We start from the raw sequence: 24695 nt of genomic DNA, 5'->3' as shown, positions 1-24695 counted from the left end.
GTAGGAACAAGCTTCATCTTTTTTGAGTCTTTTCATTGAATCGCACAATCGTATGTCCACATGAACAGTTAATATTCGTCTTATAAATTATATACTATTTAAGATGCGCTTATCAGGTCTGCAAAAAGAGGTCTTGTCTCTTTACCGGAATTGCCTCCGGGAAAGCCGCAAGAAACCCGTGGTTCGTGACCTCATCCTTCAATATCAAATAAGTTATCCGAGCTAATAAATAACCATAGGCTACGCGACCGCACTTTGAATCATTTGCTAGGTATTTCTACTATAAGATAAATTTACTGTTTACCATGAGCTTATTCTAGATTTAGATCTGAATTTCATAAACATATCAAACTAGACAAAAGAGACTTTTCTGCTATCGAGTTTCTATTACGGAAGGGGAGACGCCAGTTAGAACTATATTCATCACCTGGTGTTAAAGATGTTAGGTGATACTGCCTAATAATATCGGAGAATGAGAAACTACAGCCCACAGCAGAGGCGGGTCATAACTACCAATCTCAATATTGGCTTACCGAGTCACTACTATGATGAACAGTCGTCATCTGAACCATGGCGAAGTCTATAAGACCTTAGACCACACTCTACATTCTACAGTCAGGAAAGAACATCAACTTCCTTAAGACCCTACATGCAGCACACGACCATCAGTACGACTATTCACAACATAGATTTTTCTTTTGGGATTTTTTGGGAAAACTTTTTGGTATACAGACGATGCCTAAACTCAGTTTACCTTAGAAGGGAAGTCCAAATTGTCGACCGAAGATCACACACCCGTCGGCAGCGCAATTAGGCGAAAATCTTTCACATCGGGCCGCCGAAGAAGTATTTCGTACCCCATTACCAGAGCATCTAGTAAGAGAGCGAGAATTCCAGAGACAACGCAGGATCAGCCGAAAGAAAAATGGTGTCCGAGTCAGCCGACGCCTCCCTTCACGAGGGACGAGGCCGTCGTTGGCCGATGACAACCCATATTCGCTGATGCAGGTATCCGAATTTACTGAAGATCATCCGTACTGGGGCACATTGCGCCAATCTCAAACTCCAAATATTAATCCCGGCATGATTAACCCCATCGAAGACACGCCTATGTACGGGCTAGATGGTCCTGCTCAACCCATTACCAACCATGAGCAATACCCCTCGAAACCACAGCAGACTGGGCAAACGGTTGGAGGTCGACGGCTAAAAGGTATGAGTGCTTCGGGACGGAATCGAGGACCGGCTCGAGAAAAGCGGTTTGGTCTTGCAGACCCTGTTGTCTAGGATGCAATCAATAGGACGCTCGATCAACAACGACGGCTATCTACAATGGTCATGCCAGAGGATACGATGGAAGACTTAAATCACCCATCAGATATGCCGTCTCGAACATCTAGCCAACGAAAAACTCTGAATCGCTTCACGAGACAACTTACGAAGTATGCGGACGCCGCGGCAGTAGCTGGAACGGCTCCAGCCATGACGCCGACCGAGTCTGAGTCGAAAGTGTCATATCATACAGTCCAACAATTATTACCATATCGAAGGGAGTTCCAAAAAGCTGGGCTCGCGGTGACATCTTCGGAACAAAGACGGGAGTCTCCGGTCAAGCCTAGCGGCAGACGAAAGCCTATGAAACATTCACTGAAGGTCGTGGTAGAATCTGTAGGAACGAGTTCCGACTCCGATGAGCAAGACGAGACTAAGAGCGAAGACTCATGCTCGAGTTCTGGATCGTTTGTCGAATTTAGTCCTGGTGGGTCTCTGATAGAGGCATTGCCAAATACACATTTTGTGCCGAAGCAGCAGCCACCATCCCAGGGTAAAAAGGGAATCTTTCCGTGGTTGAAAAGAAAATCACCAGCTAGAGAAATGCCCCCTGAGCAACCTGCACCGCAACCACCTCGACCACCCGCTAGGAATGTCCAAATTCAAAGTCGAGTGAGAACCACAGATCCACACAATGTGCGTGGCCTTCGGAAATCTCACGCCTTTAAAGACTTACCAAGCTTACCTCCTGTCCCTGCTACACCTACAAAGCCTTCCTTGAGACCGACTCGACCGCCTGTTACTGCTCCTGCTCCCAAAAGGTCATCATTAAGAACACACCAATTCGTTGATGTTAAGCAAAACCAGAATGCACCACGTCCGGAATTGGCAAATTCGCATGCTGGCTCGGGACCAGGGCCCAGACAATCAACACTGCATACAGGCTTGCGCAGGCGGGATGGGGCCGCCCCTCGTGTACCTCGACCTGAAACTATCGAAGAAGAGAAAGAGAATTCGCCAGTTCGTCCTGTCCGAACAACGGCTCGGCTCTCCCCCCTACCCGAACCAAAAGGCACACCGGCTCTAAGTACTACAATTGATCAACAGTTGCGGGCTATGTCGTCTCAAACAACACCCTCCTCGGTCCCTTCATTGCCATACCCAGCACGACATGCCAGTCGCCGGCCATCATCATTGGAACGGGCATTGGATGAAGTTTCTGAACAGCTTAACAAGATGGAACGGCAAGCGGACACCATGGGTCAGTTATGCAGTCGCCCAGCGACTTTGTTAGAAAAGACGAACCAGAAGGAGACGCATTCTTTCCCTCCCGAGTCTCACCAGCAGCAACCATCTGTCATTACTCCTTCACATCGGCTTAAGTCAACAGAAGAGGTCATATTTATGAATGGGAAACCGCTGCCAACTAAGTCTCCTGGTCGGAAGCTGAAGAAACCCTTACCGCTTCCGCCTAAACCTACTCAAAATTCTCCAAGCCCGCCTCATAAACAGCCGCTACCCAGTCCCCCAGTAGACAAGACGTTGCCCAGATTACCCAAAACTGAGGATCTCTTGAACGACTTGGACGTCTTCTTCGATTACGACGACGCAGACATCAACGATAGAGATGTCATCAAGGGGCTTCAAGTCGCTATATACGCGGCAGCAGACAACGTGTATGATGCTTTAATACGGGATAAGACTGGGCTGAGGATTCGTCGGTTCTTGGCTGACCTAAGAGCGGTTGGTGAGATGCATCAGGAAAGTCCAAAGGATCAACGTAACAGAGGACTCCGAAAGAGTCCAATGAAAAGGTGATCAAGGAACCAGGCACCAATCCGACTCTGACGGCTTTCCAGTGGCTCTTAGTATGCGCAAATAGTTATGATTAACCAATGTTACCTCAAATCGAGATATGTTGCAATCTGCAATGTTCATAACTTGAAGACGTGAAAGAGTCCGTAGCGTCACCTTCGTTACACAAACTACTACATGGTACATACATGTATACATGTAGCGACTTGGTATGTATGTACTCTGTACGTTCGAGATGATCTAAGACACATTATCCACTTACTATATTTAGGGGATTTCCAAGTATTTTGAGCAAGTTTCGAAGTACCTGACCTTATCTCAGCTAGCCCACTTGCCGAAAGCAGGAAAGTGAGAAATGGAGACAAGGCACAACCGGGGCTTACGAATCAGAAGAATGGAAATAAGACCCTAGAAGTCAAAGCCCAAGAGACTAAAATACAACTCCATTGGTTTCACCGCATGCCTCAACTTAGATCGATTCTTCCAACTATAAAACATTTATCTTAGTTATAATCCAATAAAGAAACAATACACAGAACATAGTTACGTATATACACGTTTGAGAGTGAAGTGTAGCGAAGATTCGTGGGGTGGTTTCCGATTTTCATGATGTCGACGACGATAACGACAAGGGCCGTCGCCGATTGTGGTCCTAAACATAGGGCCTGCGATGAATGTCGTACGTTAGGCACCTACTTACCTTACTTACCTTATTCACAAACGTCTCGAATCTTTCATTCGGACTTACAATCGCCACAGGCACACGTAAGCTAGCTTGCACTAAGGAATCCGATGGCTGCTCCCGATGCAAGCGAGAGGGCATCGCCTGCCACTACTCCCCGCAGAAGCCCATGGGTCGGCCGCGGAAACGGACCCGCGACGAGACGAGCACCGAGAAATCGGACGCCGAGCCCGCGACCAAAAACACGATGACGGAGCTTCCGAACGATACCCCGGACCCCGGGCTCGCGTTCATCAACCTGCTAGCCGGGGACCTCAACTTTCTTAATTACGACAACATGCAGGAGGATACCGCGGAAAGCCATGTCATGCAGGACAAGGGCTACCAGTTCTCGTTCGGGTACACGGGGGATAGTCTAGGCGACATCGGCTTCGACCCGGACACGCCGTCGTTCTCGAACACGAATATCGACCCCTCCCTCTTCTCCCTCGATCCCCCTCCCGCAGACCAAGTCCCAACCCTAACCCCCAACACAGCCAGCACGCCGGAAAGCGTAAGCAGCAACAGCAGCCACAGTCACAAATGTAGCCGCACCCCCGCCGCTCCCGCAACCACCGCAACACCCGGAACATGCGCGCACACAGCAGCGCTGTACCTAGCCCTAGACTCGATGCAAAGCGCGCCCGAAGGCGTCGAAGCCGCGATCCGACACGCGCGGCGCGCGACGCGGACAGCGTACGACGTCGTGTTCTGCCCCGTGTGCTCGTTCAACGTGCAGCCACCGGACCACGCCGCGGACATCATGCGCAACTTCCAGAACCTGATGCTGCTCGCGGCTCTCATCCCGTCCATCGTCCACGCCTACGAACGGATCCTGCACGCCGTAGACGTAGAGACCGCGCGCGCGACCGCGGAGCGGCGGAGACTGGTGTTCAAGCTCGCGGGGTTCGGGGGCATCCTGTGGGCGGACGCGGAGGCGGAGGAGTGCGCGTCAGCCGCGACGTTGGATTACCGGGAGATGGAGCCCGCGATGTGGCGGCTTACGGTGCGGGCGCTGCTGAAAGTCGATGTGTATGGGCTCACGGAGTCGAGGGGCGGGATGGAGGCGCAGGCTTTGCCGCTGCATATTGGGCTGAAGGATATCGTGATGCAGATGGAGCAGAAGAGTAAGGCGCGGCACGCGGTCATGGATGCGTTGATGGCGAGCGGGGCGTGGGACCCGAGGGCGTGTGGTATGGGTATTCGGATGCATGAGCCCGGGGAGACGCCGACTTGTTTGAGGGTTATTGCTATTGCTAAGGCTAGTATTGATTCTTTGATCATTGCGTGAGGGGTTAGTTGGTTGTGTGGTGGTGGGTTACGCGACGGCTTCGCGGTATAGGCGATTTATTCGGCTTTTGGGGCTTTGATGCGCAGGGAATGGTCCGAGTCATATTGGATCAAGCGACACGGCATCTAGAAGATGTTCTGGAGATGTCCCCGTCCTTCAACCCTTCCAACCGCCTCTTACCCATGAAAGATCCGCTAGGCGATCCGGATGACAGCGTCGAGTCGAAAATAAGCAGCTATACATACCGCTTACCCTCGCTGTCGAGGTTCTGGTAGTGCGCTTAGCTAAGGTCAACTTAAATGACGATGGGATGCGTAACGCCGTCAATACCCGCGCCAAGGAAGGCTGGCCGGCGAAAGAGGAGGCGCTTTAGTTGTCGAGCTACTACTCGTATTTCCCTTGTACCACACGCATATACGTGTTCATTCGGTACGGGGACGGCATGTGGCGGTTAGGGATATGTAAGAGCCTATGGTACAAAAGCAACAGAGTAATGTGGCGTTAGGCCTGGAAATGGACAGCTTAATGCTACGGTTAGGTTAACGATATTACGTGACGTATAAGCAAGATCACTCTACTATGCTATACGAATATATTTGTTGGACGACCATGTACACTTCTCCGTGTTTGCTAAAGCGGCAAAGAAGCTTGAATAGGTATATCAATTAATTAATAGCTTTGGTCTAGTATAAGTATATCGCCCATGGAAGACTTATATTATAGTGGGTTGAGTTAAATCAAAGTTAAAGGGGCTTGAGTCTCCCGTACCACTTGAGGAGATACACAATGTTCATAAATCAGTTAGACAACAATTGTGTATCCATTTTGGGATGCTTGTGGGATTTAGGAGTTTCTAGACGTCTTCCTAAGTTCCTACTAGGTACTGTAGGGCGCAGTACCTGGTAATCTATCTTGGGTACTGATGAAATGGTAACGCCGCCGATCGACAGGAGCAATCAGATTTATTTCCCCGCTTCGTCTTCTAATATTTCTAGCTAACATCTCTTCGATATCCAATCAAAATTGGAAACGGCATATTCGATATATGTCATGGCACGGCTAAGGCTTTGTGTTCCCGAGTCTTCAGCGTACCTAGGCTATTTACCAGGAATGGGAATGGTGAAAGGTGCGCTTACGTCAAAATGGAGGTTTATTTTTGGCATGCTGCGGCGAAGCGTACCAAGTAGCGTGGATTTCAAGGTTCTATTAGGTTAAACTTGCGTACCACGGGAAGTCCGTTAAAGCCGCGCTAGCTAAAGCAAGTAACAGTCGGCTGCGGATATACCTCTTGCCGACGTATTTAAGCTTCAAGGGATCCGCTAATACAAGCCTCATCCCATGAAATGCTAATGTACCTAAGTGGGGTTGTAGGATGAAACAATACTTCGATTTGCTAGAAGGTTTGAGTTACAGGTCAAGTTCCTTCTTAACTCAAGGGAGCTCTAGGAGAACTGTTTATGGTCAGTGCGCATGAGCCATACCACAAATGGTGTTAGCTGAGTCAAAGTCAGCGAAGCAAATGAACCAATGAACCAATCTGGCATGTCGGAAGTTTGGCCTTGCATCACTTTTATGTACTTTTCAAGTACTTATTCAATTGAGGACACGGTTGTCTAGCACACATTAAAAGCGAAGAAACCGATCCGGGACATCGAATTATAATCACATCATACGAAAGGCGAAGTGAATCGCTAGCTTTCCAGCTTTCCCTCTCTTTTTTTATTACTCGACCTCGACTCATTTCTTCAAACACCTACTAACTATCGCCACCAAACTCAAGTCGACACCTATCTCCGACTTGTCTCTCTCCCTCTCTCTATTTCTCTCTACTCGCTGATACCCCTTCCCTGTTCTTACGTCTGACCACCAAACATTACCTCGGTCTCCTAAATCTGTATTTACGTGTACATTCTTCGCGCAACCAACGTCCACATTCTCGCCGTTTCGCGCATAAACAGCTGGCCTGGGCGACATAGAACCGCGATCAACCAAAATGGCCCAGATCAGAGGTACAGCCGGCTACCACCTCGGTGGTCCGAACCCCTTTGGCGGTCCCAAAAGCGACGTCGCCGACCCGAGTCCTCTGGACGCAATTAGGGAACAAACTAGTAAGATCGAGGATATTTTGGATACCATCAGCGAACCCATTAAGCCGTATGTCAATACGTTTTTCGCCTCCGCAAGCAGTTGCTTTACAAGAGCTATATACTCTCATGTGTTTAGCTACTAGGACCCACGCGGATCCGAGGCAAAGCTAACGCGCTATTTTACCACAGATATCTACCAGCAATTGGGCGATTCCTAATCGTCGTCACATTCCTCGAGGATGCTCTAAGAATTATAACACAATGGAACGACCAACTCGTATACTTGAATTCGTATAGGCATAGTACGTGGTACATCAATCTCATCAATAATAGATCACTCTTGTTAAGCTTACCCGAATTGCCAGTCCCTAACGGCCTGACACATTTATTCCTCATTGTGAACGTATTAACAATGTTCGCCTGCTCTACCATGGTCATCATCCGAAAGCACTCCGACTACGCCGTTGGTGGTCTCGTGGGCGTCGTCATTACCCAGGCGCTCGGATACGGCTTAATCTTCGACCTCAACTTCTTCCTCCGAAATCTCTCCGTCGTTGGTGGACTGATTATGGTGTTGTCTGACTCTTGGGTTAGGAAGACCAAGGCGTTCGCGGGCCTTCCTCAGCTAGACGAGAAGGACCGGAAGATGTACTTCCAATTGGCTGGTCGTGTTTTGCTAATCTTCCTCTTCATCGGGTTTGTTTTCAGCGGAGAGTGGTCTATCTGGAGAATTGGTGTCTCCGTCATTGGTTTGATGGCTTGTGTCATGGTCGTTGTTGGATTTAAGGCTAAGTTCAGCGCCACTCTTTTGGTGGTCATCCTAAGTGTCTTCAACGTTTTGGTGAACAACTTCTGGACTGTAAGTTTCTACGCCGACAAGCAATGGTTGTCAATTAAATAAACTAACACTGTATAGCTCCACGAACACCACCCCCACAAGGATTTTGCCAAATACGATTTCTTCCAGATCTTGTCCATCGTTGGTGGTCTCCTTTTGCTCGTTAACAGCGGCCCGGGACAGTTCAGTATCGACGAGAAGAAGAAGGTGTATTAGGCGAGTAGAGTTTGCCCGAGGAGAAACTCTACCGATAGCATTCCGCATCGCGATCACACATGAGCTTTGGCCGGGTTATCTTCCGCCGTGTGCCGATGCCGATTGGGGCAACACATTTTGTGGCGTAACGGGCGCAGAAAGCGAGGTTTTATTAAAAAAGAAAAGTTGATTTACAGCCGGAAAAGACACACTACGCTGGATTTGGGTGCGGCACCAAATATATTGCTTTCACCTAACTTACCATCATCATGAAGAGGTCTTGGCTGCGAAAGGGGTGAAAAAGAAGTCTATACTACTCAAGGAAATGACACTACTAGGATTATTGATATGTGTGTGCGCGTGCTTTTGTAATGTGTAGGTTTTGATGTCGTTGATTCCCTCGCATGACTTTGCTTGATTGATTGATGCTACTGCCTGTTTATCTCATGCGCGCTTGAAGATAGGTACGGAGTAGTTGGGCTTGTATTATATTGAAGATAAACGCCGCGAGGTATTGGAATATAATGGGATTGTTCGATTTGGTATATGCGTTTATGCTGTGTTGCTGCTGTAGATTGAAATCGCGGCTAGGTTTGTAGCGGAACCACCTTTCAAATCGGATTTTACCCCTTTTTGGGGATCGACGAGCACGACTTTGAGAGAGTGAGGGCTTCATTTCTGCCTTTTCGATCTGTTGGGGTTTATATACTTTGAGAAGTTCGTCTTGGTATAATTCGTATATTAATATCGTAAATTTATATTAGGCACGTGTCGTGGTTATGAGGAAATGTCTACATATTATGGGTATTGAAAACGTACGAGATCGAAATCTTGGGTAGGTGCAGATGCCGTCATGAGTATATCTCACAAGCAAGATCCCGTTGGAGAAATGCGGCTTCCTGGGTGATGCGAGGTTAAATGCAGAATATACATGAACTAAAATCTCCCTATCAAATATCAGCTATGTTAGATCGTGTGTAACCTCCTACATTATGTATGTAGGACTAGATAGAAGCTTGGATGGATGTAATGGTCATGATAGTTACCGTTGTAGGTGGTGATATGTTGCTGTCACACAGATTGTTGCTACCATGGTTGGTTATGAAGATGCTGTACAAGGCTACAGATAACCACCCAATTGCGTCCCACAAAAACAGTCTATGGCGATATCTTCGCAAGGCGAGCTGTGGAGAACCTGGTTTTATTTATGATTTCTATCTATGATACAAGCTAGTGGCGCGGCCACGGGCTTCCAGTCGACTCATGTCGTTTTGACCTTAGACACCGGGGAGATAAGTCCGCTCTCTTGGACCAACTTCCATAGGCACCACAAGTAGCAAAGCGAAAAGCCGGCTGCGCCGACACCAACGTTGGCAACAACCCAGAGATCGGGTTTGTCGGGAGGTGGAATGGCCGTCGCTTCTAGTACGTGCCAAGCAGCCATGGAGACGTAGAAAATACCGTGAGTGATGGCTGTTAGCCATTGAACCCAGATATTCTGTCCTTCCTCGAAATAGGCGCTAATCGATACAGGCGGAAGACCTAATAGATATGCCCATAAGAGTGTTAGGACCGCGTATGGTACGCGTAGGTCGACTCTTTGTAATAGCGGGAACATTGTCCACACGCCAACGAGGTTACCAAAACCAACCCAGGACCTGATGTCCTTTCCTAGCCCCTGTTTTCCGGCAAGGAGTAAAGTCATAGGGAGGAGAGGAAGAAGAGCGCTCTTCTCGTGGACTTGGTAGCTAAATAAGAAAAAGCCCCAGGCAGTGGCGCTAAAGGCGTATGGGAGAAGCTCCTTGCGCGGCTTGAAGAATATGACTGCACAAGGCGGGGTGATAGAGGCGAGAGTAGCTAAAAGTGAAACTCTTTGTAGAAGTTCAGTTGGGTATTTTCGCAATTTAATAAGCACGTTAGCTGTGCACCAGAAGTTGGCGACCTTGTCTTCAAATAGTCCTCTCGCGAAGGGGAAGATTCGGTGAACCATTTGGACTACCTGCTCAACCACTGGATAATATGCTGCTTTTGTGTCTAGGTAGTCCGAAAGAAATGTGAAGATAGGGAGTGGGGGCCGAGGTCCATCAAAAGTAGGTCTCGAATCGATACCTCGGCTGGCATCATATAATGCACCTAGAATTATCGGCAGTACGAGTACCGCGAAGGAGGCAAGAGTTACGGCTGCGATTCCTGTAAGTCGTGCAATGTTGATCCGGGGAAATGTACAGCTTCCTAATAGGAAGGCAAACACAGCTGGCGCATAGTATAGCGCCATCTGCTTAAAACCTAGAGCTGCAACGAAGAAGACAGACGCCCACATATATCGACCTGCCACCATACTTGACATGCTTGCCAAGACGAACCCGAGCATCACGGTGTTGTACTGGAAGTGGACGTGGTCGATGAGGATAGTAGCCGGCTGCATAAGTATAGCGACAAGAGCTACTGAAGCTGTCCATTGAGCAACTCCAAAGAGCCGGCTATACCTCCTAACGAAGATTACCGCGGCAGGTATATAAATGAGGTATTCGGACACGATGACGGTAGCTCTCATGAAAACCTTGAGCGTCGGATCTTGTAAACCTCGAGACGAATAGAGTGCGAACCACGACGGATCGATAAGAGACCCGACCTTGCCGAGTAGCAAGCTGTGGTATGCTGTCAAGGGAGGGTAATCGAGACCCCACCATTGTAAATCGTGAAAATACCATTGTGATATTGGTAGATGTGTTGTAATCTCCATCCAGTGTCTTTGCGCTTCGTAGTCTCCAAACATTGGTGGTTTCTGGAAGCCTGTGGTTAGGAAAGTGTTAGCTTGAATCTGACACAGACATAGCTAGAGGCGCAGCGCATTGAGCGAGGTTGTGATAGTCCTGGTGCCTTACCTGAATATCCCCAGAGCCCGGCAGCCCATCTAAACAGTCCGACAACCATAAGTATGAGGGGAAGAACTTCCCATTGTGATAGAGAGCCCCGTGCAGGCCAGAGAAAAGCTGCTAGAGGGAAGGAGGGAGTTCGGATGAGAGCTTCGGGTTTAACATTGACGGAATCGTCGAAATGCGCCGTCTTCTTATTCTTGCGCCGCGGTTTGTGCGGCGATGGCGAAGCGGAAACCATAGTCGTCACCGTTGTATTAGTATGTGTCGTATCGTTGTCAAAGTCATCTGGTCACTTAGACGAGCTTTCTCTTCTAAATCTGACCAGGTGGCATTGAATGTTGTCAAGGTAAAGCTAAATTAACGGCGGACCATAAGGATAAATCCGCCAACCCGCTAATTCAATTAATGTATTGAAAGGTATACTGTATAAATATAGTATACAACGAAAATACATTATGTTTTATAATTTAAGGATTGAAAGGTTTATAAATTATAATATATATAAGTAAATATTTATTAAATAAATATAATAAGTTTTTTATTTTTATAAAAATATTAAAAAAATAAATATTTATTTAATAATATTATAATAATTATTAATTAAATTAAACTTTATTATATTTAAATATTTAATAAATAAATAAATATATAATTATTATTTATTATAATATTAAAAGTTATAATAATAAAAATAAATTAATTTAATTATATTAAAATAAGCGAAAATTTTTATATTCGAACGTAAAAAAAAAATAATTTAATATATTATTAATTTAAATTTTAAATTATTATCGATTTAACGATTAATTAAATAATTTTTCGAAAATAAATAAATAAATAAAAAATATATTAAATATAAAAATAAAAAATTTTAATAATAATTTTTTAATAATAAAAAAAATAATTTTATAATTAATAAATAAAATATTTATTAATTATTTAATGTTTTTTTTAAAAAATAAAACTTTATTTAATAAGGTTTTTTCGAACCCGGTTTTAATATTTTTTTTTATTAACGTAATTTTTATTTATTTTTATTTTTATTTTTTATAATTATACTTTTATTTTTAATTTAATTTTTTAATAAGTAATTATAATTTTTTATTTTATTTTATATTTATTTAAATAAATAATAAACGATTATTCGTGTATTTTTAATTTTTTTATTATTCGTTTTACGTAAATAATAATATAATTTCGATTTATTTCGGTTTAAAATATTTATATGTTTTTATATATTATTAAAAACTTTTCGAACGTTATTAAATGTAATTTAAATACGTTTTCGGTAAAAAATACGGTTTTTTTTCATTTTTATAATTTAAAATAATAATTAAAAAATTAAATTACGATATATTTTTAACGTTAATAAAAATTTATTAAATAAAATTAATATTATTACTTATAATATTATTATTATTATTATTATTATAATGTAAAAAAAACGCGTTTAAATTAAAATATATAAAATTTAAAAAATAATTATTATAATTAATTAAATTTTTTTAAAATTTAAAATATACGAAATAATATATATAATTTTATATTAAATTAAAAAGCGTTATTTTTAATTAATTATATTTAATTAATTTAAGTTTATATAAAAAAAATTATAATTTAATATATTATTATATTTAAATAAGTTTTAATTTTTTCGTTTTATATTTAAATAATTTTATTTATTTATATATATTAAATTTATTTATAATTAAAAATATTAATATTTTATAAAAAACGTAATTAAATAATATAATTTATATTAAGTTTTATTAAAGTTTAATAATGTTACGTAATAACGTATTATTAAAAAAAATATTTTAAATATATTATATAAAATTATAAATAAATAAATTTATGAAAATTAATATATTTATATAATTTTAATATTTAAAATATTAATTAATATAATATTAATATTATAAAAAATTTTTAAAAATAAAATATTTATTTATATAATATTTATTATTTTTTAAAATAATTAAAATAATATATTAAATTTATTTATTTATATAATATTTTATTATTTATTAATAAGTTTTTCGTAATATTTAAGTTTTAATAATTTTAATTATTTACGAATATTATATTTAAAAGTCGATGATTTTTTATTAATTTAAAAATTTAAAGCATTACGGTTTTTACGTGGTTCGTTATTTTAATTTTTTTTTACGTTTATTAATTAAACGATTTTATTTTTTCAACGCGTTATTAAACCGCTTTTTCCGTTTTTAAAATTAATAATATTAATAAAAAGTTAATTAACTTTTCGTTTTTTAATATTTATTTTAAATTTTAACGAGTGGTTTTTATAAAAAAATATAAAAAAATTTCCGGTAAATACGTAATTATAATTACCATTATATTTTAAAACGGTAATTATAATAATAAAGTTTATATTAATAATTAAATTTTAATTATTTAAAAAAGTTTTATTTTAAATAATTAAACTTTATTACGATTTTAATAAAATAACGTTTTAAAAAAATTAAAATTAACGAGTAATTTTATTAAAAATATTTTACGTTTCGTAAAAAACGAATAATACTTTTATATTAACGGTTTATATTATATTTATAAAAATAAATAAGTTTTTTTTATTAAACGTAATTAGTTTTTTTCGTATAAATTTTTTTAAATTTTTTTCGTTTATATTATTTACTTTCGGTTTTAAAAAAAAATTAAATTATTTTTACCGTAAATTAAAAATATAAAAGCTTAAAAATTTATAATTTATAATAAACGATTCGTTAATAAAATTAATTTATTAACGTATTATATAAATTACGAAACGCCCGGTTAATATAAAATTTTTTTAAAAAACGTTAATAATAAATTAATAATAAAAATAATTTAATAAAACTTATAATTTTAAAACGTTTTAAAATAAAACTTTTCGAATTTTATTATCGTATTATTTTAAAAATTAATAATAATAAGTTAAATTAATTTAAAATTTCCTTTCGTAATATTTAATTTTTTATTAACGATAAAATAAAGTTAAAATTTATATACGAATATATTAATTAACGTCGTATAAATTAACTTTTTTCATCGTTTTTAAAAAATAAATTATTTAAATTTTCCATTTATTTTATAAATAAAAATATAATAAAAATTAAAATACGAAAAATATAAAAATTACGAAAATTTATCGCGAATTATACGTGTAAAAATATATTAATTCGTTTTTTATATATAATTACGAAAGTTTTAAAAATATTATTTTTAATATAAAACTTTAATTTATTTTAAGAATTTTTATTTTTTTTAAATAAATTATTAATAATTATTTATTTATATTTAATAATATTTATTAACGAAATAATAATATAATATTTTTTTATCGATTAAAATTTTTTAATAAATTTAACGTAATAATTATATTTAAAAGTTTTTTATTAATTAATTTAAAATTAATTTATAATATTAATATTAAATTAAATTTATAAAGTTAAATATTATTTTAAAAAAAAAATTAAAATATCGTTTTTTTTTAAATAATATTTATAAAAATAATTTTAATTAAATAAACTTAAATTTAATTTATATATTTTAAAATATTTAATTACCACGAATATTACTTTTATTTTATATTCGTAAATATAATATTCGTAAACGTATAAAATAATTTTTAAAATTATTTTTTTTTTTTTTATCGTATATTATAACGGGAACCCCCGGATCGCGAGAATGATTTTAAACTTTATAAAAGCATTACATGCATAAAATCGATAAAAATTAAAAGAAATTATTCTCGATCGTAAAATGATTTTTTTTAATTTTTATCGATTTTATACATGTAATTATTTTATAAAATATAAAATTATTTTATTAAGTTAAATGTTTTTAATATAAAAAATGGTTTTTTTTTTTAATTTTTATCGATTTTATATATATAATGTTTTTATAAAGTTTAAAATTATTTTATTAAATATATAATTTTAATATAAAGAATAATTTTTTTTAATTTTTATCGATTTTATATATATAATATTTTTATAAAGTTTAAAATTATTTTTACGATTTAAAATAAATCGATTTTAAATAAATTAATTTAAAATAATTAAATTAATAATTTAATTTTAAAATTATTTAATAAATAAATTTATACGTACGTATTTAAATCGATTTAAAAATAATTAAATCGATTTAAAAATAAGTTAATTTATAATTAAATAAATCGATTTATAAATAAATAATTAAGTAATTATTTAAATACGTATTTTAATTAAATAATTTAAAAGTTAATTATTTAATTAATTATTAAATAAATAAATAAATAAATAAATAAATAAATAAATAAATAAATACGTACGTATATATATATATATATAAATATATATATAAATAAATAAGTAAATAAATAAATAAATAAATAAATTATATAATTATATAATTAAAAAATAAAAAAATAAAAAAATATAAAAATGAAAAAATAAAAAAATATAAAAATGAAAAAGTAAAAAAATTAATAAAAAAAAATAAGTAAATAAATAAGTAAAAAATAAAAAATAAAAAAAAAGTAACGAAAGCGGTAAGTATTTTATTAAATATTAAAAGTAATAAAAATATCGTTAAAATAAAAGTAAAAAAGTTAAATATAAAGTTTAAATTTTAATCACTTATTAAAATAAATCGAATTAATTAAATTAATTAAATTAATCGAATTAACTTATTAAATTAATTAAATTAATTTAAATTAAATTAATCGAATTAATCGAATTAATTTAATTAATTTAATTAATCGCATACGTATTTATTAAAATAAAAAAATTAAATAAATTAAATAAATTAAATAAATTAAATAAATTAAATAAATTAAATACGTACGTATTAAAATAAATCGATTAAATTAATTAAATTAATTAAATAAGTTAAATTAATTAAATTAATTAAATTAATTATAATTTAAAAAATAATTCGTTATTATTTATTAATTTCATTATAATTTAAAAAATAATTTTAATATTAATAATATTATTTAATAAAATAATAACGATTTATTATAATAATTTAATAATAAAAAATAATTATTAAAATAATTTAATAAAAGTAAAGTTATTTAAAAAGTAATTAAATACGAAATTAAAATAATTATAATTTAAGGAATAATTTTTCTTTATTTATTAATTTCATTTTAATGTAAAAAATAATTTTAATATTATTTAATAAAATAATAATAATTTATAAAAATAATTTAATAATAAAAAATAATTATCGAAATAATTTAATAAAAGTAAAATTATTTTAAAAGTATAATAATAAAAAAAAATAATTTTAAAAAATAAATTATTCCATTAATATATTTTTTTATTAAATTTATATAAAAAAGTATTTACGCCGGGTAAAAATATTTTATTTATAATAATATTTTTATACGAAGAATAATTTTTAAAACCCTTTTTTTCTCGTTACGGTATTAATTCGTTTATTACGATATTTTTAATATATTTTTTTTTAATAACGTATTATTTATTTAATATTTACGTATAAATATTATTTATATAAATTAAAATGTTATTATTTTATTTATTTAATTTATATTCGTTTCGTTCGTTACCGATAAAATTAATTTAAAATTATATATATTAAAAAAAATTAACCGGTTCGTGTTTCGTTATAAAAAATATATTAAAATTATAATACGTAATAAATTAAATAATATATAATAAATTTAATAAAAAAAAAACAAGTTATAAAATTAATAAATTAACGAGTTTATTACGTTTTTTTTTCGTTTTTATATTTATTTTTAACGAAAAAATAATAAAAATAATAATAAAAAAAATAAATTAAACGGTTTTATTTTAATAATTATAAATAAAAAATGTTATATAATAAATTAAAATTATTTTTATAAACTTTTAATAATATATATTAATAATTTTTTTTATATACGTTTAAAAAATTTATAATAAATAATATTATTTTTATAATTAATTATATTATTTAAATAATATTTAAATAAATAAATAAATTATTTATAATATAAAATAAATTTATATAAACGATTAATATTATATATAAAAATATTTTATAAATATTAAAAAACGAGGAAAATTCGATTTTTATTTTAAAATTATTAATTTAAATTTTATTATAAAAAAAATAAATTATTTTATATTACGTTCGTTTCGTTTTATAATTATATTAATATTATTATATAATTATTTATCGCGCGTTATTATATAACGAATAAAATTATTTACTATTAATTTAATTATATAACGATTTATATTTAATATAAATGTTGGAATATTAGTCAGGTAGATTACGTAACGTGGGGTGGCCCATGCGTAGCCTTGCAGACAAGGCTATTACCCCGCTACTCCCACACACACTTCCGAACTTAAGCTTTACAACACCAGTTTCTATCGTCGTTTTGTTTTATCGCTCTAGAGCGTAGCTTCATCAATCCTGGTCCTCCCAACACTGATCAGTGATTGACTGGACCACGTCAGTCAAATCACAGACAGCAAGGGAGAAGATCTCAGTGGTAGCGATGGGAGGAAAGATTGAACTTGTACGATCCTAACCATTTTCGCTGAGACTGCAATGATCCTGAACTTGTACGATCCTAACGACTTTCGCTGGGAGTGCATCGTTCTTGAGGTTGTACGATCCTGTCGATCTTCGCTGGGAGTGCATCGTTCTTCGATCTGAACAAAGATAGCTGAAATCTTTTCGACTGGAAGAGACAGCAGACTACGGAATTGTACTGGTCCGCGATACATGAACCGAAGTCTCCTGTGATACAGCAAAGCAACGGAATTGTACGGTTCGCGATACATCAACCAAGTTTCGCTGTGACAAGATGATCACGATTCACTTCGACCGATCTACCGACAACGAGAGTGCGAATACACTCAGCCGCGTCCATCACGCGTAAGAAGACAAGAGACGAACCTAAGAAAATCCTGACAATTGAACGAATTCGACAAAACCTCCTACATACGATCCAAAGATCCGAAATCCTACATACACACGATCCGAAAATCCTACATACATACGATCCACCAGACTCGTACGAACCACCAAACCCTCGTACAGACCAACAAACCTACGTACAAGGTTGACCCCTCACTTTGATCGTACGATACAGTCAACAGAACAAAGAAGTCTGCCAGTGGGATTAGATGGGATTTCAAGCTACAGGATTACAACTGAAAATCGGATTAGATAATCAAGTTAAAAGATTAGAAGATCAGGAGATCAGGAGCAAAAAGGATTAGTACTGGGATCAAGTACGTCATGGCAAAACATAAGGGAAAAAGAGAAAATTTGCCAGTGTTGGAATATTAGTCAGGTAGATTACGTAACGTGGGGTGGCCCATGCGTAGCCTTGCAGACAAGGCTATTACCCCGCTACTCCCACACACACTTCCGAACTTAAGCTTTACAACACCAGTTTCTATCGTCGTTTTGTTTTATCGCTTTAGAGCGTAGCTTCATCAATCCTGGTCCTCTTAATAATAAAAATATATATTTTTAATTAAGTTTAATTTAAATAAATTAATAAAAATAATTATATTATATTAATATATAAAATAAATATAAAAAATATATATAATAAAAAAAAAAATTATAATTAATTATAATATAAAAAAAATAAATTTAATTAAAAAATTTAATTTTTTATAAATAATAATTAAAATTAATTAAAAGGTTTTATTAATAATTATAATTATAATTAATATATTTTTATATATTTTATAATAATTTAAAATTTAATTTAATTAAATTATAACGAAAAAAAAAAAAAAAAATAAATAAATTAAAAAAATTTATTATATATATTAAAAAAAAAATTTAAAAAAAAAAAAAAAAAGTGGAAAAAAATTAAAAAAAAAAGTATAATATCGAAAGTTCGAAATTACGAAATAATAATTTAAAAATTTCGGGGGTTTTAATTAAATAATATTATATTCGTATTACGCGAAAATTTTATATTTATAAATTAATATTAATAATTAATTTAAATAATAAAAAAAAGTTAATAATTATTATTTTTTATTAAAATTAATATATTATAAGTTTAAATTAATTTTTAAGTTTTTAAAAATCGAATTTTTTAATTATAATTAAAAAAAAATAATTTATAAAAAAAAATCTTATATTTTTTTCGAAATAAATATAATTTTAATATTAATTTATATATTTTTTAACGATAATTTTAACGATAAAACTTTCGTAAAAATAAGTTAAATATCGATTTTATTAAAACGAAAATTTATTAACTTTTTAAAGTAAAATTATTATATATTTTTATTATTAATTATTTAAACGAAAAATAATTAAAAATTAATATATTAAAATAATTTTTAAAATATAAATTAAAAAAATAAAAAATAATTCGTTATAAAAAACTCGATTATAATTTAAAACTTATAAATATTATACGAAATTATTTTTATAAAAAAAATTATTATAACGATTTAATTTTAATTTATTTATAATATTAATATAAAATAATAATTAATTATATTTTTTTTATTTAAATTTAAATAAAAAATAATATAAAAAAACGAATTAATAACTTATATTAACGATTACGTAATATAATAAAAATAAACCGATTTATTAATAATTATAAATAAACGTTAAATGTTTTTAAAAAGTTAAAAAAAAATAACGTTTAAAAATATATTCGTAAATATATTTATATTTTTATTATAAAAAATAAATTATATAACGTATATTATTAACGATATTTTAAAATTATATAATAACGTTATAATAATAAATTAAATAATAAAAAACGAAAAAATAAAAAGTTTATAATTTCGAAATTAAATTATATATAATTTATAAACGGTTATATAAAGTTTTATTTTACCGGATTTAAAATTTACGTTTATATCGATACGTATTTACGTAAAATTTTTTAATATAACGTTAATAAATTTAACTTTTTTCCGATAAACGTGTTAAATTAATATTTACTTTTTATTAAAATGTTAAAATTTCGATTATAATTTATTTAAATAAATTATAAAATTAAAACGTTATTTATAATAATAACGTATTTTTAATTAATTATATATAATAAACTTATTATAATTATAAAAAACGCGAACGGTATAAATTACGAATAAACATAAAGTTATATATTTTAAAATTTTTATAAATAAAATATTAATAAATAAAATAAAAAAATTAAATAATAATAAAAATAATTTTTTTAAAAAATTATACGTCGTTAAATTATAAATAAATTAAAATTTATATTTTATAAATTTATATTAACGTTATTAAATATATTTCGAATTTTTTATTAACACGAATAAATTTAATAAAAATTTAATATTAAATTAAATTATTTTATATATTATATATAAAAATATTTTATAACGAAAAATCGTTAAGTTTATTAAAAATTAAAATATTTATCGAATTTAATATTATTTAAATATAAATTATATTATCACCGGTTAAATAAATAAAATATAAAATAATTTCGAAAATATTAACGTATTTAATTATAAATAAAATATTAAAAATAATTTAAAATTAAAAAAATTAATAAAATAATTAAACGTTTCGTTATATAAATATAATTTCGATAATTTTCTCGCGTTAAAAACGTAACGTATTTACGATAAATAATTAATAAAATACCCGTTAAAATATATAAAAAATCGAAAATATTTATATATTAAAAATTATTTTAATTTAAAAGTTTATTTTAAATAATATATAATTAATAATAAAAAATTACGATTAACGTTTAATAAGTTTTTTTATAATAAATTAAAATAATATAAAAATTAATTAAATATTTATAAAAAACATATAAAAATAATTTAAAAAAAAATATAACTTAAAAAACGCGAAATTAACGAATTTATTAATTAATTTAAAAAAATATTTTTATCGTATAATATTATTTTAATTAACTTAAATTAAGTTTTTTTTATTTATATTAATTTTTAATTAATTAAATTTCTTTTTATAAAAATAAAAAACTTATAAAATAATTTAAAATAAATTAATACTTTTTTTTTTCTTATAATAACCGAAAAAAAAAAACTTACTTTTATTTTTTTTAAATTACGTATTTAATATAATTAATAATTATAAAAGTTATTTATTTTTTAAATAAATAATAATTTATAATTAATTTTAAAAAAATTATTATATTAAATCGGAAATAAAAAAAAATAATATTTAATATTTAAGTAAATATTTAATTAAAAAAATATAATAAAATAAAAAATATAACGAAAATAAGTAATTTTTTATAACTATATAAAATAAAATATAATTATATAATTAAAAAATAATTATTTAATTTATTTTAATTATATATATAATTATTTATTTAAATATTTAATATTTATAATATATTTTATTTAATATAATATATATTATATTATTTTAACGTTAATTTTTTTATTATTATTTTATTATTTATTTTATATATTAAATTTTTATTATAATTAAAATAATGTTATTAAAACTTTCGTTATTATTCGTGTTTTTTTTAATCGAAATAACTTAAATAAAATTAATATTTATAATTAACGTATTTAATATTTTTTAATGCGTTAAATTTAAATAATTTATATTATTTATTAATATATTAAATTTATTATATTATTATAAATAATATTTAAAAAAATAATAAAAAGTTTAAAAAAAACGGTAAAATAATAAAACTTTATTTATTAAAATCATTTTTATTAAATAATTTATTATTACGAATTAAATTATTATTTATTAAGAAATATTACTTTTATATTTTTAAATATATAAACGATTAAATTATATTTTTATTATTATAAAACGTTTTTATATATCGTATTAATTATATTAATTTAATAAACTCGTTGTTTTTTATTTTTTATAATTTCGATAATTAAAAATTTCCTAATAAATTACCGTTACTTTAAAAATAATTAAAAATTAATATCGATTTATTTATTAATTAAAATAACTTTTATTTTATATACGATTTAAACTTATAATTTTATTACATTATAACCGGTTTAATATTATTTAAAAAATGTTATATTATATTTTTAAATATAAAACGATAATTAAAAAATAATAATATACGTTAATTTTTAAATATATAAAAAGTTAAAACTATTTATAATACTTTTAATAATAAAATATTTATTTAAAAAAATATTCATTTTTTTTAAAATTAAAACTATTTTATTATATTATTTAAACTTAATTTAAGTTTTAATATTTCCAAGTATTAATTAATTACGTATATATTTTATTCGTTTAATAAATCCGTTAATTCCGATATAAAAATTTTTACGTTATATTAAAATATATTATATTTATTTTTTCGTAAAGTTTTTATCGAGTTTTTTTTCGTTCGTTTTACTTAATTTATTTTCATTAATTTCGTTATTATGTTTTTTAACGACGATAATAACGAAAACGTATATTTCATTAATTTTAAAATATTTAATAAATAAATTATTAAGTAATTATTTATATATAAAATATTATTATTATTTTTTAAAATAACCGGTATATAAAAAGTTTTTACGTTTACTTAAATAAATTAAAAAAAAAGTTTTAACGAAATAATTTATAATAATATTATAAACTTATTATATTTATTTTAAATTAATTAAATAAAGTTAATATTTAATAAATATAAACTTAATAACCGATAAAACGATTATTTTTTAAACGATAAATAATTTTATAAACGGTTACGGTTATATTTTAATAATATTAATAATAAAATTAATAATATAAACGATAAAAATAAAAATAAAAATAAAAATAAAAGTAAAAATAAAAATAATAATAACGATATTATAAGTTAATTTTTTTCGTTACTTTTAAATAAAAACGTAAAAAATAACGTATATATATATTATAATAACACGTATAATAATCGGTTTTTTTTTAAAATAAATTCGCCGGGTAAGTTTTAACTTAATTATATATTTCGATACTTTTTATTTATATTAAATAACGCGCGTATTAAAAACGTATAAATAAATTTTAAATTATATTAAGTTAATTTAGCATCGATTTTTTATAAAATATTCGATTCGAAATATTTAATAAATTAAAAATAATTTTTAAATAAATATATATTATAATAAATTTTCGAAATATTAATTTAATATTATTCGTTATAATTAATCGTTATTATTAAAAAAGCTAAGTTATAATATTAATATTATATTTTAAAATAATAAAATAAATTAATAAAAAAACGTAATAATATTATTATTTTTAAATAAATATATATAACGAAATAATAAATAAATAACTTTATAAATAAAGTTACGTTTAAATTATTAAACCACGTTATACGTTATATAATTTATTTTAATTTTATATTTTAATTATTTTTATATAATTTTAATTTTTTTTTTTATAATTTACGTATAATTTTTTCTTTATTTTTTTTTACATATATAAATAAAAATATTAATTTATATTATTATTAATTATTAATTACGAAATAATACGTTTAAAAAAAGAAAAATCGAAAAAAAGTTAAAATAATTATAAAATATATAATTTAAACTTAAATTTAAAAAAATAATTAATACGTTAAAAGATTTTTTACTTATTTTAAAATTTAATTACTTAAGTAAGTAAATATTTATTTAATTAAAAATTAAACGAACTCGTTAAATTAAAAAATACATTTAATAAAAAGTTTTAAAAATTAAAATTAAAATAATATTAAAAAAATTTAACGTTATTTTAAATAATTAAAGCGTTTTTTAAATTAACTTAATAAAAAAGTAAAAAAAAATCCGGAAAATATTAATATTTATTATTTATAAACAATAATTATAATATTTATTATTTTATTAAATTATTATAATTAATTAATTATTTTAATTAATAATTTATTTATAATATATTTAATTAAAATAATTTCTTTTTAATATATTTCGATTTTTTTAATTTTTTTAATATTAAAATAAATATACTTTAATCGGTTATTATTTAAATATTATGTTTTTTTTATGTTTCGATTTTTTTAATATTAAAATAAATATATTTTAATTATTTATTATTTAAAATTTATAATTTAACGTAATAAAAATTAATATTTTCTTATCGGGTTTTTTTATTAATGTTAATAATAAAAAATTATATTTATTATTACGAATTTTATCGAATATATAAAAATAGGTTAATTTATTAACGGCATTTTCAACGGTATTAATTATATTATTATTATTTTTTAATATAAAATTTTCGATAAAAAAATATATAATATTATAAAGTTTTATATATCGATAAAAAAATAAATATAATTATATTTATTAAATAAAAACTTAACTTTTAAAGTAATTATATAATTAAGTTTAAAATTTTAATTATTATTAATTACCGATTTAATCGTTTAATTAAAATTATTAAACATTAAATAATACGTTATTTTTTTATTTAAATTTTTTTTATAATAAATAAAAATATTTTTAAAAAAAATATTACGATAAAAAATATTACTTTTATAAAGATTAATTATTATTAATAATATTTAATATTTAAATTTAATATAATTTATTTTCTTTTTCGATTATTTTAAATTAAAAAAAAATAAAATATTAAAGTCGGTTTTTTTTATAACGAAAAAACATAAATTTTAAATTAA

General features: G+C 29.1%; 5 protein-coding genes across 5 annotated transcripts; 4 read left to right on the top strand and 1 right to left on the bottom strand.

Moving 5' to 3' along the window:
• Nucleotides 1–3: 3 nt before the first annotated feature.
• Nucleotides 4–587, top strand: GGS22DRAFT_148892 (complex 1 protein-domain-containing protein; the record flags this gene model as incomplete). The annotated part of the gene is made up of 3 exons (XM_047959057.1): nt 4–181; nt 240–271; nt 327–587. Coding segments are annotated over exons 1-3 (230 nt in total), but the record flags the coding sequence as incomplete, so codon positions are not given.
• A 344-nt stretch (nt 588–931) lies between these two features.
• On the top strand, nt 932–3194 carry GGS22DRAFT_148890 (uncharacterized protein). Its single transcript, XM_047959056.1, has 2 exons — nt 932–1283; nt 1440–3194. The coding sequence occupies exons 1-2, from the start codon at nt 1003–1005 to the stop codon at nt 3088–3090; spliced, it is 1932 nt and encodes a 643-aa protein (XP_047823515.1). The 5' UTR covers nt 932–1002; the 3' UTR covers nt 3091–3194.
• Nucleotides 3195–3566: 372 nt separating this feature from the next.
• GGS22DRAFT_2615 (uncharacterized protein) lies at nt 3567–5249 on the top strand. The gene is made up of 2 exons (XM_047966627.1): nt 3567–3766; nt 3847–5249. Exons 1-2 carry the CDS (start codon nt 3694–3696, stop codon nt 5097–5099), a joined length of 1326 nt encoding a protein of 441 aa, XP_047823514.1. The 5' UTR covers nt 3567–3693; the 3' UTR covers nt 5100–5249.
• A 1441-nt stretch (nt 5250–6690) lies between these two features.
• On the top strand, nt 6691–8763 carry GGS22DRAFT_148885 (SURF4-domain-containing protein). The gene is made up of 4 exons (XM_047959055.1): nt 6691–7253; nt 7376–7488; nt 7552–8045; nt 8103–8763. The coding sequence occupies exons 1-4, from the start codon at nt 7093–7095 to the stop codon at nt 8238–8240; spliced, it is 906 nt and encodes a 301-aa protein (XP_047823513.1). The 5' UTR covers nt 6691–7092; the 3' UTR covers nt 8241–8763.
• A 641-nt stretch (nt 8764–9404) lies between these two features.
• GGS22DRAFT_148884 (glycosyltransferase family 57 protein) lies at nt 9405–11456 on the bottom strand. Its single transcript, XM_047959054.1, has 2 exons — nt 11105–11456; nt 9405–11012 (listed from the first exon to the last, which is right to left on the bottom strand). Exons 1-2 carry the CDS (start codon nt 11334–11336, stop codon nt 9481–9483), a joined length of 1764 nt encoding a protein of 587 aa, XP_047823512.1. The 5' UTR covers nt 11337–11456; the 3' UTR covers nt 9405–9480.
• Nucleotides 11457–24695: the final 13239 nt, after the last annotated feature.

Source organism: Annulohypoxylon maeteangense, assembly GCF_022496945.1.
Source record: "Annulohypoxylon maeteangense strain CBS 123835 unplaced genomic scaffold GGS22scaffold_1, whole genome shotgun sequence".
NCBI lineage: Eukaryota > Fungi > Ascomycota > Sordariomycetes > Xylariales > Hypoxylaceae > Annulohypoxylon > Annulohypoxylon maeteangense.
This window is presented reverse-complemented; position numbering and strand designations above follow the sequence as displayed.

Excerpts from the sequence above, each read along its gene's own strand:
- GGS22DRAFT_2615 (XM_047966627.1), top strand. The coding sequence starts at position 3,694 with ATGATGTCGACGACGATAACGACAAGGGCCGTCGCCGATTGTGGTCCT. Across the intron at positions 3,767-3,846 it reads TAGGGCCTGCGATGAATGTC|GCACACGTAAGCTAGCTTGC; the intron begins GTACGTTAGGCA and ends CAATCGCCACAG.
- GGS22DRAFT_148885 (XM_047959055.1), top strand. The coding sequence starts at position 7,093 with ATGGCCCAGATCAGAGGTACAGCCGGCTACCACCTCGGTGGTCCGAAC. Across the intron at positions 7,254-7,375 it reads ATCAGCGAACCCATTAAGCC|ATATCTACCAGCAATTGGGC; the intron begins GTATGTCAATAC and ends ATTTTACCACAG. Across the intron at positions 7,489-7,551 it reads CTTGAATTCGTATAGGCATA|TCCCTAACGGCCTGACACAT; the intron begins GTACGTGGTACA and ends CCGAATTGCCAG.
- GGS22DRAFT_148890 (XM_047959056.1), top strand. The coding sequence starts at position 1,003 with ATGCAGGTATCCGAATTTACTGAAGATCATCCGTACTGGGGCACATTG. Across the intron at positions 1,284-1,439 it reads GGTCTTGCAGACCCTGTTGT|GAAGTATGCGGACGCCGCGG; the intron begins CTAGGATGCAAT and ends GAGACAACTTAC.
- GGS22DRAFT_148884 (XM_047959054.1), bottom strand. The coding sequence starts at position 11,336 with ATGGTTTCCGCTTCGCCATCGCCGCACAAACCGCGGCGCAAGAATAAG. Across the intron at positions 11,013-11,104 it reads CGGGCTCTGGGGATATTCAG|GCTTCCAGAAACCACCAATG; the intron begins GTAAGGCACCAG and ends TCCTAACCACAG.